Source organism: Hemitrygon akajei, chromosome 4 (genome assembly GCF_048418815.1).
Source record: "Hemitrygon akajei chromosome 4, sHemAka1.3, whole genome shotgun sequence".
Lineage (NCBI taxonomy): Eukaryota > Metazoa > Chordata > Chondrichthyes > Myliobatiformes > Dasyatidae > Hemitrygon > Hemitrygon akajei.
Genome location: NC_133127.1, coordinates 174835417 through 174851832, shown reverse-complemented (window position 1 = coordinate 174851832; position 16416 = coordinate 174835417). Strand labels below are relative to the sequence as shown.

The window sequence follows — 16416 nt, the reverse complement described above, 5'->3', positions numbered from 1 at the left end:
TCCTCTACATCAGTGAAATCCAGCATAAATTAGGCAACCGCTTTGTTGAGTACCTCCGCTTCATCCACCAAAAGCAGAACTTCCCAGTGGGCCAAACATTGTAATTCCAATTCCCATTCCAACATGTCAGTCCATGCCTCCACCAGTAAAAAATAATTTTTCCTTCCCCTTCACTCTTCTATTCTCCACTCTAGTCTCTTATCTCTTCTCAGCTGCCTAACACCACTTGGGTCCTTTCTTCCTTCACTTTCTCCTATGGTCCACTCCCCTCCCCTATCAAATTCCTTCTCCAGTCCTTTAATCTTTCCTGTCCACCTGGCTTCTCTCATCACCTTCTAGTTATCCTTCTTCCCCTGCCCCTATTTTTTTTTATTCAGGAGTCTTTCCCCCCCCCTCCCCCACCTTTTCAGTCCTGAAGGGTCTCCGCCCAAAACGTCCAGAGATGCTGCATTACCTGCTGAGTTCCTCCAGCATTGTGTTGCTTTGGATTTCCAGCATCTGCAGACTTTTGTTTATATATGGCATTCTTGCCTTCATCAATCAAGACAGTGTGTACAAACTATTGGGTAGGCTGCACTTGGAGTCTTGGAAGGTTGTGATTGAAATAAACAAGATGCAGAAAAGATTCTCAAGGGTGTCGCCTAATTGGAGGTCCTTAGTTACCATCTGTTACATACCCCGTAACTGGGTGTCTGACCAGCAGAGAAAGAAGAATCCGTTGGAGTCTGGTGGTACCAAACTAAAGGTGTTTATTAGTAAACTACACAATACAATATCAAAAATGCAAATATACATGTAAAACAAGTTAGCAGTAATAAACCTAAAAGTTTAGGAATAATAATAAGCAATAATAAACAAGCTCTATCGATGTCTAGGGGTAAATGAATTGTCATAGGAAAGTATAGAGTGCAGTTCATAAATGCTGAGGTGGTTATGGTTGTTGTATTGAAATCGTTGGAGAGAGAGGGAGCGTGCGAGTTGCAGCATGCAAACCTTTTTGTGGCTTTCTTAATCCGTCGTATCGTTGTGGTCATTCAGTTATGACCCCTCTGGTCTTCAGCTAGACCGTTCTTCTGTGGTGGACTCATCACTCTGGCATGAGCGGACACACACACAAGTCCCCACCAGCCCTGCTGTAACACTGTGAGCTTTACTGACCGATCTCCTGGTTCGGTCTCCGAAGCCCCCACCTTTCTGTGGGTTCCCAACACTCAGTCAGTGTCCACTGGTGTGTCTGAAGGGTGTCTCTCCAGACCTGTCTTTTATCCCCACTCATGGGGTCTCAGCTATCCATCAACTCTGAATGACCATGTCCATCAGATCAGGCCACTCCTGCTATCTCCTGAGGAATGTTAATGAGCAAAGTACAGTCCTTGTAGTAGAAGGTAAATAATTCAGGAAGAGTCATAATACAGTAAATCAACAGTCTCTCTCCCCCTCTTATCTGTAGCAAATGTTCTTGCCTGGGCTTTATCTCTCTCTCTCATGAGCAGCATAGCAACAGCAATAGTTCGTAGTTCTCGGGGGGGGGGGGGGGATGGCTAACTCTGCACCCCATTGTCCATCAGGTCTGTCCGTCACTCATAACACATCAGAAGATTGGATAAGCAAGGTCTACTTGGAGCAATGGAGTATGACAGATTTTATGATAAAGCTATATTAAAATTATAAGAGACAGTAGATAGCAATTGTCTGTTTCCCATGGTAGGAGCATCTAATAAAACTAGAGGGGAATATGTTTAAGACAAGAGGAAGGAGGTTTAAAGGGATCCGATGAGTAATTCACCCACTTGACATAGACAAGGTAGTTGTACCTGGAAAAAAGCTGCCAGAGGAGATGGTAGAGGCAACATTTAAGAGGCATCTGGCCAGGTTGTTGAATGAGTAGGGCCTAGACATGGGTCAAAGAGGCCCTGGAACTACGCTGTACATCTGAGATTAATCATTAATTTTGCTTCACCATTCCATAATAGATAACAGAAATCATCTTTATTCACCATATATATTTTAAAAAATCACAGGCTCTTGGTTCAAAGAATTTATAAGTTACATGATTATGGTACATTACTGTTGACCTGCAACAGCATCATAACACAAATCCTTTAAAAGATCCATGTCCACAAAATTCATACATTATTTAAAGGAATTCGGTATATATACACTATCTGTCACCATATATAGAATGTATCAAAGAGATTCCCAGGACTGCTTGGCCAACATCAGTGCACGTTTCAGCTGTTCATAGGAGACAAACATCACCACATTCCATGAGCCCAGCCTCAGGAAGGAGGGCATGAACCTGTCGAAAATGAAATAATAAATTTAGAATTATCTTAAGTGATTGAGAATAGTCTCCCTTATAAACAAGCACCTGTAAAATTAAACTGTCAGTAGTTATGGAAGTTAGAATGGTCTACATTTCTCCCTGCACAGATTAATCTTGTTACGACATAATAGATTTGCTATCAAGCCTCACTGTTTACTTATGTTAAATCCTCAAATTTAGTTTGTTTGCTTTTGTGATACTAAATCAGACAATTCAGTGCATTGAAGAAGCAGCTGGCAAGAATACTATGTGTAGAGCCAATGCAAGGCACAATAGAGATGAACAAGCAGAACAGAGCAGCCAGTGAGTGAGTGGGCCAGTGAAGGAGTGGAGCTTTGAGGCTTTGGCTCAAGAGGTTTTGGTGAGAAGAGGTGGAGGACGAGATTGCTCCCAGTGAGGTAAGGCCAGGTAAGTTTCTTTTATTAATTTAATTAACTTAGGAGTTGGTAATGGAGGCAGTATATAAGGCAGTCCAGTGCTCCGATTGTAGGATGTGGGAAGTCGGAGACAGCACAATCGTCTCTGATTACTACACCTGAAAAAGGTGCATCCAGCTGTAGCTCCTGACAAACTGAGTTAGGGAACTGGAGCTGGAGCTGAATGAACTTCAGATCATTCAGGAGGCAGTGGCAGTAATAGAGTTTCAGGGGGACAGTCACCCCTAAAAGTCAGGAGACAGGTAACTGGGTGAATGTCAGGAGAGGGAAGGGGAATAGACAGGAAGAACAGAGCACCCCTGTGGCCGTTCCCATCAACAATAAGTATACCGTTTTGGATACTGTTGGTGGGGACAACCTACCAGGGACATGTTGTAGTGGTCATGTCTCTGGCACCGAGACTGGATCCTCAGCTCAGAAAGGAAGGAGGGAAAAGAGGAGAGCAGTAGTAATAGGGGATTCGATAGTTAGGGGGACAGATAAGAGGTTCTGTGAGAGAGATCGAGAATCCCGGATGGTCTGTTGCCTCTCCAGTGCCAGGGTCCATGATATCTCGGATCGAGTTCTCAGTATTCTCAGGAGAGAGGGTGAGCAGCCAGATGTTGTGGTCCACGTGAGGACCAATGACATAGATAGGAGTAGGGATGAGGTCTTGAGGAAGGAATATAGGGAGTTAGGAAAGAAGTTAAAAAGCAGGACCTCATGGGTGGTAATCTTAGGATTGCTGCCTGTGCTATGAGACAGAGAGGGTAGGAACAGGAAGTTATGGCAGATGAATGCGTGGCTGAAGAGTTGGTGCAGGGGGCAGGGGTTCAGATTTCTGGATCATTGGGATCTCTTCTGGGGAAGTTCCGACCTGTACAAAAAGGACAGGCTGCACCTGAACTGGAAAGGGACCAATATCCTGGCAGGCTGGTTTGCTAGAGCTGTTGGGGAGGGTTTAAACTAGTTTGGCAGGGGGATGGGAATCAGAATCTGAGTGAAGGACAAGGACATGATGCTCTGAGTTGGTGAGGAAGGACAGGCGGGGGACAAGACATAAATGTGGCCAGTTAGAGAGGTTGAAATGTGTCTGTTTCAATGCTAGGAGTATTAGGAATAAAGGGGATGAACTTAGAGCATGGATCAGTACGTGGAACTACAATGTTGTGGCCATTACTGAAACTTTGCTGGAGGAAGGGCAGGATCGGCTGATGCAGGTACCAGGGTTTAGGTGTTTTAAAGGGAATAGGATGGGAGGTAGAAAAGGGGGTGGGGGGAGTAGCATTACTGGTTGGGGATATTATCACGGCTATAGAAAGGGAGGACGCTGCAGAGGGAGTATCCACTGAGTCGGTCTGGGTGGAAGTCAGAAATGGGAAGGGATCAATCACTGTGCTGGGAGTAGTCTATAGGCCCCCAAATAGCCCTCGGGACACTGAGGAGCAGATAAGCAGGCAGATTTTAGAATAGTGCAGGAAATACAGGATTGTAGTTATGGGTGATTTCAACTTCCCTCATATTGACTGGCACCTCCTGACTGCAAGGGGGATAGATGGGGCTGAATTTGTCAGGGGTGTTCAAGAAGGATTCCTGACACAGTATGTGGACCGGCCGACGAGAGGAGAGGCCATACTGGATCTGGTTCTGGGTAATGAACCTGGTCAGGTGACAGATGTATTGGTGGGGGAGCATTTTGGTGAGAGTGACCACAACTCCCTTAGCTTCAGCATAGCTATGGAAAAGGATAAAAACAGACAAAATGGGAAAGTGCTTAACTGGGGAAGGGCTAACTATGAAGGGATGAGGCAGTAAACTGGAAACAGATGTTCAAGGGTGAAAGCACAGAAGTAATGTGGAGGAAGTTTAGGGACCACTTGTGCTGGGTTCAGGATAGGTTTGTCCCACTGAGACAAGGAAAAAATGGTAGGAAAAGGGAACTGTGGCTGACGAAACACGTGAGGCAACTCGTCCAGAGGAAGAAGGAAGCATATGTTAGATATAAGAAGCAGGAAGCAGGGGGGCCTCATGAGAAATATAGGGTAGCCAGGAAGGAGCTTAAGAAAGGACTTAGGAGAGCTCGAAGGGGGCATGAGAAGGCCTTGGCATGTAGGATGAAGGAGAAACCCAGGGTGTTCTATGCGTATGTGAAGAACAGAAGGATGACAAGAATGAAGCTGGGGCCGCTGAAGGATAAAGAAGGCAACGTGTGCCTGGAGGCGGAGGAGGTTGGGGAGGTCCTAAATAAATACTTTGCTTCAGTATTCACAAGCGAAAAGGACCTTGATCAGGGTGAGGTCGAAATACAACAGGCCTGTGTGCTGGACAATGTGGAGATTAAGGAAGAAAAAGAGTTGGATCTTCTTAAAAACATCAAGATTGATAAGTCCCCAGGGCCGGATATGATACACCCCAGGTTGTTGTGGGAATTGAGAGAAGAGATGGCCAGAGTATTACCTATGATCTTTGAATCCTCTTTGGCTGCAGGGGAGATGCCGGAGGACTGGAGAATGGCAAATATAGTTACCTTGTTTAAAAAAGGTAATAGGGAGAATCCTGGGAACTATAGACCAGTGAGTCTACAAACTATTGGAAAGGATTCTTAAGGATAGAATCTACAAGCATTTGGAAAAGTACAGTCTACTCAAGGGTAGTCAAAATGACCTTGTGAAGGGAAGGTCGTGCCTCACAAGCCTAAATGAGTTTTTTGAAGGGGTAACAAAAGAAATTGATGAGGGTAGGGTGGTAGATGTTGTCTACATGGATTTTAGCAAGGCATTTGACAAGGTCCCCCACGAGAGACTCATCCAGAAAGTCATGAGGCATGGGATCAGTGGAACCTTGGCTGTTTGGATAAAAAATTGGCTTACAGGAAGAAAGCAGAGGGTAGTAGTGGAAGGAAAGTATTCTGCCTGGAGGTCGATGACTAGTGGAGTGCTGCAAGGATCTGTCCTGGGACCACTGTTCTTTGTGATTTTTATAAATGATCTAGATGAAGAGGCGGAAGGATGGGTGAGTAAGTTTGCGGATGACACGAAGATTGGAGGAGTTGTGGATGGAGCTGTAGGTGTCAAAGGTTACAAGAGGATATAGACAGGATGCAGAGTTGGGCAGTAAAGTGGCAGATGGCATTCAATCCGGATAAGTGTGAGGTGATGCATTTAGGAAGGTCAAACCAGAAGGCTGAGTACAGGGTTAATGGTCGGTTACTTAAGAGTGTGGATGAACAGAGGGACCTTGGGGTTCAAATCCATGCATCCCTCAAAGTCACTGCACAGGTTAATAGGATAGTTAAGAAGGCCTATGGGATGCTAGGCTTCATTAACAGGGAGATTGAGTTCAAGAGTAGAGAGGTCATGTAACAACTCTACAAATCTCTGGTGAGACCACACTTAGAATATTGTGTTCAGTTCATTATAAGAAGGATGTGGAAGCTATGGAGAGGGTGCAGAGGAGATTTACCAGGAAGTTGCCTGGATTGGAAAACAAGTCTTATGAGGCAAGGTTAGCAGAGCTGGGACTTTTCTCTTTGGAGCGTAGAAGGATGAGAGGGGACTTGATAGAAGTCTACAAGATTATGAGACGCATAGGTAGGGTGGATAGTCAGTACCTGTTTCCCAGGGCACGAATAACAAACACCAGAAGGCATATGTACAACGTTAAAGGAGGGAAGTTTAGGGGAAACATCAGGGGTAAGTATTTTTTTGTTTGTTTTGTTTGTTTGTTTGGTTTTTTTACACAGAGGGTTGTGGGTGCCTGGAATGACTTGTCAGGGATGGTGGTGGAGGCTAAAACATTAGGGGTATTTAAGAGTCTCTTGGACAGGCACATGGATAAAAGAAAAATAGAGAATTACAGGATAGTGTGAGTTAAGTACTTTTTTTAAAGGAATATAGGGGTTGGCACAACATGGAGGGCTGAAGGGCCTGTACTGTGCTGTAGTGTTCTAGTGTTGTAGTGTTCTAGAATGTATCAGTGCAGTGATACTGCAGTTCATAGATTGGGTGGGACTGGTAGGGGAAGGAGGAAGGATGAAAGGTCAGTGTGAAGAAGTAGCAGAAACCCAGGACCAGCAAGCACAGAAATGGAGTAGTAAGCATCAAAAAATGGCACAAAAATCATCATTAGGCCATTAGCCTATTTCAGGTTTCAAGAGAAGATCTGGTTCAACCCAAACAGGAAGACAGATTTAATTGATGGCAATTTTGTCAGGTAATCCGATATCACAAAAGGGTTCCAATTACCTGGCAAACTATCGAGGAGACAAATTAGGGGGAGGGAGAATAAAAAAAAGTGTCAAAAGCAAAATGCAAGAATTTGGACGACAAAGTTGGTAATACAAGATCAGTGATGACAGGTGAATGGTGTCAGGTTTCAAACAGGAAACCTGCTATCTAAGAAAGTAAACCCATTGACCATTAGCTGAGGTGTGGTTGACCCATAAGGAGCAAGGATACAAAGAGTAATGTGTAGAATACAAAGGACCCTACAGCTGAAGAAAAACGATGAGGATGGTGCAATAGTGCCACTGCACCATGCGCTCTTTTTAACCAGCTGTTACTGTGCAGAGCAAGAGTAATAATGTTGGATGAGACCGGAACTAGAGGTCATAGGTTAAGGGTGAAAGGTGAAATGTTTAAGGGGAACACCTTCAGTCAGAAGATAGTGAATTTGTAGAATGAGCTGCCAGCAGAAGTGGTGGATACAGGTTCAATTTCAACATTTAAAAGAAGTTTGGAGAACTGAAAGAATGGAGGGCTATGATCGAAGTTCAGGTCAATGGGACTAGGCAGAATAGTAGTTCAGCATGGACTAGGTGCACTCAAGAGCCTGCTTCTGTGCTGTAGTGTTCCACCTTATAAATCTCTACAAATCAATGGGAAAACAAATAGAAAAATTAACACAAGAGTCCAGTCTCGCCAAACTCTCCCTATGCTTATGGAATAGAATGGTTACCCTTTATAAAAAGCTGTCAAGCCCTCCTTTCGCAGCATGGTGAAGGAACAATTAATAGCACTGCTGTACTGGCCAGGGGTAGAGTTCATGTATCGCGTCTTCACAACATCAACGGGTGAAGCAACAATGGTTGTGCAGAACCCAGCAGCAAAACCAGAACAGAAGTGGCAAGGAAGGTTATCTGCAAATAAAATATCAAATCACTACTTTGCCTCAGCTAAAAATAGTATAGTCTTTTAGAATCACTAATGGTGCATCACTTACCAGTCATGAGATTATATCTTAAGATTGCATCCTTGAACAAGTCATAAGTGACCAGTTCTGCACAATTCACAATGGAATTACGAGCAATATTTGGCAAAGCACCTGTAAAAAAAAAACACTTTAAAGAAAGTGGAAAATCCCTTTGAAGCAGCCTCTTTCAATATAGACAGAAAGTCCTTATTGTCAAGTCTAGTCAACGCGTAAACTCAATGGCCACTTTATTAGGTACACCTGTTTGTTAATGCAATATCTAATTGGCCAATCATGTGGGAGCAACTCAATGCATGAAAGCACACTGACATGCTCAAGAGGTTCAGAGCAAACATTAGAATGGGGAAGGAAGTACGAGACTGTATATTGAACTGTACTCTTTGTTTTGTATATTGAATTAAACAATGGTCCTGCAAAACTGATAAAAGAGATCAACACATGCTTTATAAGGAAATGTGTCCATTTCTGGATGAGCATCTAAAAGCAGTAAAGTATAAATTAGAAGATTTTGTATTCAATCCATGACATGTCCTAACATCTTCATCAGCCTACATATTTTATAGTCATAGAATGCTACAGCACAGAAAAAGCCTTTTTGGCTCATCTAGTACATGCAGACGCGGTCTTCTGCTAAGTCCTGTACACCTGCACCCAGACCATAATCCTCTGTACCTCTCTCATCCATGTACCTATCCAAACTTCTCTTAAACATTACAGTTGAACCCAGGTCACTCCATATTCATACCACCCTGAGTGAAGTTCCCCCTCAGATCCCACTTAATTATTTTACCTTTTGCATATAACCTCTTGTTCTAGTCTCACCCAACCTCAGGGAAAAAGCCTGCATGCATTCACCCTGTATACAGTACACACCTCAATTTTGTATGTATTTATCAAATCTCACCCATTTCTCTTACACTCTAGGAAATAAAGTCCTAACCTATTCAACCTTTCCCTACAACTCAGGTTCTCAAGTCCCAGCAAAATCCCTGTACATTTTTCTGTACTCTTTCAAGTTTATTAATACCTTTCCTGTAGGTAGGCAACTGGAACGGCACACAATACTCTAAATTTGGCCTCTCCAACATCTTAAACAACTTCATATAACATCCCAACTCCTGTACTCAATGCCCTGATTAAGACCAATGTGCCAAAAGCTCTTTCCAACCCCATTTACCCGTGATGCCACTCTAAAGGAATTATGGACCTGTATTCCCAGATGTCCCTGTTCTACCATGTTCCTCAGTGCCCTACCACTCACTGTGAAAGACCTACCCTGGTTTGTCCTTCCAAAATGCAACGCCTCACACTTGTCCGCATTAAAATCCTTCTGCAAATTTTCAGCCCTTTTTTCCAGGTAGTAGAGATCACACTACAAGCTTTGATAGCCATCCTCTGTCCACTACTCCCTCAATTTTAGTGTCATCTGCAAATATTCTGATCCATTTTACTACCTTATCTAAATCAGTAATAAACATCTCATCTACATTTGTGTTTTCTTCTGGGAGAGGGCACACCAAAATTTCATTTCAAAAAGGGGAATATTGTTCAATTTAAGGACCATGTTGATAATCCTTTTCTGCACCAGTAATGGGCCCCAGGAGTTCCCACTTTTCTACATGCCATTGATAGCTGTCAAATGTGAGCTGGTTAGTTGATTAAAACATTTCATTACTACGGAATGAGAATTTCACAGACCTTTCCATAATCCTTTGAATCCTTCTTCTTTGGCAATTGTTCTGTAAGCATTCAATGTCCCGCTGTAGCGTTTAGTCATACCAGTGAGGTTTGCTTGTGCTTGAAACCTGACTTTCACCACATCGGTAGGCTGTGCCAAGGTGACTGCCATGGCTCCTGTTGTACATCCAGCAAGCAGGCGACATCCGATGGAGATAGCTGGATGAAAAATTTACAAATTCTCAATACCAGCTTTATGGTGGCAGAGTTGAGTCAAGAAACAGGTCCTTCAGCCCCTCTGGTCCATGCCATCTGAGCTATCCCCCTTTGCCCATATTTGTCCCACATCCTTCTCAACCTTTCCTATTCATATACTTGGCCAAGTATCTCTTAAATGTTAAATTACCAGTCATCTCCTTCCTCTGGCAGCTCATTCCATATTCTGATCACCCTTTGGGTGAAACAGTTGCCCCTCAGGTTCCTATTAAGACTCTCCCTTACACCTATGCCCCGACAAGAAAACTGTACATTGACCCTATCTATACCCCCCACCCCATGATTCCATACATTTCTATCAGATGATTCCTCATTCTATGCTCAAAGGCTGAGGCTGAAGTTGTTGGAACCAATATTCAACTAGATCGATTGTGAGAAAAGGGAATTGGGCATTGAAAACAGAGCAGACATAGGGGAGTGTTCCAGAGTGACAGAGAATTTCTGAGTCCTATGGAACAACACCCATTTTCAACTGATAGAAACAAATAATCCTACTTCTCTGTAGCCCTGTATATTTTTCCCTTTTCAGTACAATTTTAATTCTATTTTGTATGAGAGAGATCTGTGTTTGCATTTCAGGAAGCGGATACACAAAGAGCTGAATAAAAATACAGCTCATCTTCTTCTAAATTCTTATCAGTCATCTCAGATCTGCATATGCCTGTTTATTCAAATATTAGAAAATTCCATTATTGGTTCACCTGCTATAATTGTCTTATTCCCATCAGAGGTACAGTACTATATTTCAATATCTTCAATATTCAATATCAATTTAAATTCAATATCAATATAAATTTCAATATCTTTCCTCATATGTAAGCCTCCCAGAAATGGACTGTAGATGTGATTTACAAACATTAACCATGACACTGTTGCTTTTGGATTCAAAATCGTAACCTTCAGCCCAACTTGTCCATACCAACCAAACTGCCTACTCAAGCTAGCTCCATTTGCCTGCACTTAGCCCATGTCCCACTGAAGCTTTCCTATCCATGATCTTTTAAATCTTTGTAATTGTGCCCACTTCTACCATTTCCTCTGGCCACTTGTTTGACATATTGATCACCCTCCGTGTGCAAAGACTTGCCTCACAGACCCCCTTTAAATCTATGTCTTATAGTCTAGTCTACTGTGAGAAGATGGACCATTTATTATACCTACACCCTCATGATTTTGTAAGATCTTTCTGCAAGGTCATCCCTCAGCCTTTGATTCCCCATGGAAAAGAGTCCCAGCCTATCCAGTATCACCCTCATGGGAGCTTTTCTAGGCCCTTTCCGGCCTATGGACATCCTTCCCACAGCTGGGCAACCAGTACAGCCTATAATGCTCCAAGTGAATCTCCATCATTGTGTTGTACCGCATTGTGCATCTCACCATTGTTATGTTGAAAACATTTGTCTAACTGCCCCTCCAATTTTCCTTTCCTCCCCAGAAAATGTCCGTGTAGCCCCAGATCTCTTCCTTTAAAATTGCACTATCGCAAAATTGCATTATACGTTTTTATGTACAATTTTAGAAACTTTTTCCTTCATTTTCCTCCCTCCCAACAACTGAGCAACTTCCCAAATATCCCAGCCATTTAATCACTGGGTCTCCCTGAAATCTATTATTCATGAACTAATTTTGTTTTGCAACATTAATCTAGACACTATAGACGGCAGGCAAAGCAATCCTTTTCACTGTACCCCAGTACTTGATATTAATACACCAATTTACCAGTTCAGTGCATACTTACTGTCAGATCCATTGGAGTAGAAGAGTTTAACAGAATCATAAAGCCCAATGCGAACAGAAGAGAAACTCATCTGACGATGAAGACCAGCCACTAAACCATTGTAGAGACTTCTCACTCCTTCAGTCCTCACAATTGTAGCTATGGTACCAAAGACCCCTCTATACTTCACAGAAGTCACACTCTGCACAGATCTGGATTCTCCTTGAATCTGTGGATTATAAAGATTATTTCATTTTGACTGAATAATTGTTCATGTTACTTATTAGCATCTTGTACAATCACTTAATCCGTTACAAATTTAGCTGCAAACCACCCATCACTCTTGGGGTACATTTCAGTCTACCAAGATAATAAATACAATTATTAATAGAAAAATGATGATGTGCAGTATTTATTCATAACTTGATAGTTAGTTGTAAATGAATTCAAGCTTCCAGTTTAGAGCCATGGTGCATGTGATATTATGAGGAGAGGGCCAGATTTCCTACCACATTTCACATGAAACTTGCTTGAAGCCAGATCCTGATATTCTCCATGATGCACCAGTGTTGGACTTTAAAAATGGGATTGTTCGTTCACATCGGTACGAGAACTTTTATATGTGGACAAGTACATGGATAAGAGGGTTTAGAGGGATTTGGGCCAGATTGGGCAAATGGAACTAGCTTGGTGGCCACCATGGTCAGCATGGATGAATTGGCTTGCTTCCATTGCTCCCTTACTCTACGAGCCAACAACAATGGCAATTCTTTTTCAAAATTCATAGATTAAGGTACAAGAGAACAAGTTACAGGCAAGCAGGAATGGCCAAGAATCAGTACAAATTCGATGGGCGATGGGGAAAAAAATAAATATTTTCTCTAATGTTTGACTGGATTGAAATTATTTTTGCTCATTAGCTCCAGACTATTTCCTAACATCCAGTCAATATCCAAAACATCTCATTATCAATTTTAAAATATTAATTAACCTCCCGCCAGCTCAAGTGCAATTTGGGCACTCTGCTCTAAACACTAATACACCGTTAACATCATTAAGAAGTTCCAAATTGAGTTTCTGAAGAGGCAGAAGTTCGAAGTTTCTAATATCTTGAATGTATCATGTGCTCCTCCCTTCAAGCATTGGGCCTGCAAACTTACCATTGATGTTTTCTGAACTTGATTCAGCAAGTTTACAAATAGGTTGATAAAAGAATTAAGGACTGCCAAATATGAAGAGGTGCATAAAGTAAAATTAGACACCATAGCCTAGCAGAACAATAATAAACCAGGTCTAAAAAGAGAAAAACCAGGCATTTCCCATGGAAACTATTAGAGATGTGTTGCATAAAATAGAGGCCCCAAGTTTCCAAAGACATTTCTATGGTGGCATCACACAGCTGGTACTTTTCTGTTGCAGAGGCTGTAGAGAAATGTTTTTCCCACCTATTCCAATTCCCCTGCAGATCACAGGCAAGCTGCCAACAACAGCGTTCGTAACATGTTGGAAAAGGAGAGCGGACGTTCTCCTGTCAACCAGCCCCAAGCCAAAATTCATTGCTCAATTTGGAGAGCATTGCAATTCCTTTCCTCTTCAGTTCACACAGCCTTACTAAGATTTGTTCAGCTCTTGCAGATCCAAAGTCAGTGCTAAACATCAACATAAACATAAACATCACTAATATCTTCTGTTGCAAGACAAATGCAGTAACCTCACTAGAAACAGATCTCACACAGCATGTACTGCCATTCCTTCAATGTTTCCTTGCTGGAGCAATGCTGGGCAAATGCTTGACAATAGATGGGTTCACATTATAATACATTAAGCTGGCATCAAATGCAGAGAAGGCTGCAGTCAGTCACTGCAAAGTTGAATGACCTGCAATGATCCAAGTGTCACCAAAATGCACCAATTATAAACTGCTTGCTGGCAGATTTAACACAGATCTTGTAGAGCAGGGGTTCCCAACCTGGGGTGCCCGCACCCCCAGGGGGTGCGAGATGGAATTTCAGGGGGTGCGACAAAGAGTGGCTTGTGTCCCTGAGTGACGAGTCACGATCATCACTCAGCCAGCTGCCAGTGTGCCTTGAGAAGTGGTAGTAACGTTTCTCCCAAGCACACTCCAGTCTCCCACTGCCTGAGTCAGCATTGAGGATTCCATCAGTGTTACCTGGGAGTTACACCTCAGAGTTGAGGAGTCTCATCAGTGTTAGCTAGGTTACATCTCAGAGTTAAAAATCATCTCATAATGCCAAAATCTTTATACATCCCGAATCAACCATCGAGCAACGACTTCGCGTTAAAACCAAACCCGCAGACAGTAGGTAAATTATTCAATTATAATATTTTATATAGCCACATTTTGATAAAAAGCAGCTGAAGTCATTAATTCGTATTTGTCTCAATGGATTAAAGAAGTTTTTGAATTTCAAAGGTTTTTTTCCTTGTAAAAGGTTTTTTTCTTAAATCATTGATAATTTTAAATTGTGTTAGTTGAGGAGGTATCATGCTTAGCACCGAGAACTTTGAATCGTGATGGGAGTTCATATCTCCGGTAATCATCGGAAATAGGTGTGTAAATTCAGTAGAGAGTAGCCTAAAAAGTCACGTCGCGTCCCCGTAGCATTTCCACCTGACGATTTATCTTGGCGTAACCGCAGATAATATCATTATATAATATTCAAAAGCATATTTCTCACGATACTTTGCTATAGGCGTGTCTGGTTGAGTAACGTGGTCATCCCTGATTTAGTCAGATAGTTTTTCTCATATTAGCTCATATTTTTCTCTTTACCCTTAACCCTTCATCATGTCAAAAAGAAGGAAATGGAATGATGACTATGTGTACTTTGGTTTCACTTGCACAACAGGAAATGATGGCTTGCAAAAACCCCAGTGCATTCTTTGTAGCGTTGTGTTTTCCAACTCAAATCTGAAGCCATCCAAGCTTCAAGAGCACTTCAAGAACAAGCATGGTGGAGCTGATGTTGAAGGATATGATGTTGGGTCATTGAAAATCAAAACAGCTCATTTTGATTCACAAGGAACTCTTCCAAAATTAGGTTTTGTTTCTGTTGAAAAACCACTACTTCTTGCTTCATACCAAGTGGCATATAAAGTGGCCAAATCCAAGAAGCCCCATACAATTGCAGAAGATCTCATCAAGCCATGTGCACTGGAAATGGCAACAATTATCCTGGGCAAGGAAGCAAGAAAAAAATTTGAACAGGTGCCCCTATCAAATAAAGTCATTCACAACCGAATCAGTGATTTGAGTGAAGATATTTTGGACTAAGACATCTCAGATGTCAGAGCTAGCCCTCTTGAAATCTCTATTCAGTTGGATGAGTCAACTGATGTCTCCAGTTGTAGTCCACTCATCACATTAGTGAGGTATGTCAATGATGGTGCTGTGAAGGAAGATTTCCTGTTTTGTAAAGATCTGAAAACAAACATAACTGCAAAGGATGTGATGCAGCTGGTGAAAGACTTCTTTGCCAAACATGATTTAGATATCAAAGTCATTGGTTCTGTGTGCACTGACGGGGCACCTGCAATGCTTGGAAATAAATCTGGCTTTTCTGCATTGATGAAAAAGGAGATTCCAGACTTGCAAGTTACCCATTGTTTTCTTCATCGGCATGCTTTGGCATCAATAACATTGCCTCCAAATTTGAAGAAAGTCCTTGATACTTATGTGAAGATCATCAACTGGATCAGGGGACGTGCTTTGAATCATCGCATCTTCAAATCATTTTGTGAGGATCTGGGAAGTGAGCATTCAGTTTTGCTTTTCCACACAGAAGTCCGTTGGTCGTCACGAGGACAAGCTTTAACCTGCTTCTTTGAAATGCGGGAAGAAATCAAAGTTTTTCTGGAGGACCGTGAATGTGATCTGGTTGGGGCAATGGAATCACAGGAATTCACCCAAATGCTGGCTTACTTAGCTGACATTTTTACTCGTATGAATGACCTGAGTGTTTCTCTTCAAGGAAAAGGGATAAACATATTGAAGGCTTGTGAAAAGTTGAATGCCTTCAAAGAAAAGTTATGTCTTTGGCGTCGAAGGATGGAAAGTGGCAGTCTCTCAAACTTTCCTTCACTAGAAGAGATGGTTGATGATGCTGGATCCATAACTCCTACTGTGCATGAAGAAATTGTGGCTCATTTGGAAATGCTGTCAGAATCGTTTGATGGATATTTTGCTGCCGGAGACCTGAAGATTTCAGAAGAATGGATCATGAATCCATATTCCTACAATTTGGAGAAAATGTCAGATGATGAAGAGCTGAAGGAAGATCTTACTGATTTGCAGACAAATCGAGCTCTTGAAATGCAATTTGAAAGCAAGACTTTGGAGGAGTTTTGGTGTGCAGCACTGGATATGTTCCCAAGACTTGGTGGAAAAGCACTCCGTGTCCTCATTCCATTTACAACAACATACTTGTGTGAATCTGGATTCAGTTCTCTTTTGTCAGTCAAGACAAAATCTAGGAATCACCTGAATCCACAGGCAGACCTGGATCACAGTCAGCAAGAAAGTTCCACGTTTTGACAAAATCATGAATGAGAAGCAGGAGCAAAGAAGTCATTGAATTTTACGTTCACAATCGGGATTGATTTTACTGTTTACAATTTTTTCTGAATAAATTAGAATCTAATTACTCATTTTATATTTGCATTTTATGCACTGAGTTAAAAGCTTATTTTTTAAAGTTCAATTTGTTCACCTGCAGTATTGTATGTGGTTCAATTTGTGGTTCAAAAATTAGAAATTAGACTTCTTAATCTTC

The 16416-nt window shown here is 42.0% G+C and overlaps 1 protein-coding gene across 4 annotated transcripts in view; it reads right to left on the bottom strand.

Annotated features, from left to right (window-relative positions):
• Positions 1-729: 729 nt before the first annotated feature.
• Positions 730-16416, bottom strand: part of LOC140726968 (dicarboxylate carrier UCP2-like) — a 41434-nt gene continuing 25747 nt past the window's right edge. For all 4 annotated transcript variants that reach the window (XM_073044030.1, XM_073044031.1, XM_073044027.1 and 1 more), the window contains 5 exons: positions 11645-11852; positions 9652-9849; positions 7963-8064; positions 7699-7879; positions 730-2299 (listed from right to left, as the gene is read on the bottom strand). In XM_073044030.1, coding sequence (XP_072900131.1) covers positions 2188-2299; positions 7699-7879; positions 7963-8064; positions 9652-9849; positions 11645-11852 — 801 coding nt within the window. In that variant the 3' untranslated portion in view covers positions 730-2187. The remainder of the gene's footprint in view (positions 2300-7698; positions 7880-7962; positions 8065-9651; positions 9850-11644; positions 11853-16416) is intronic.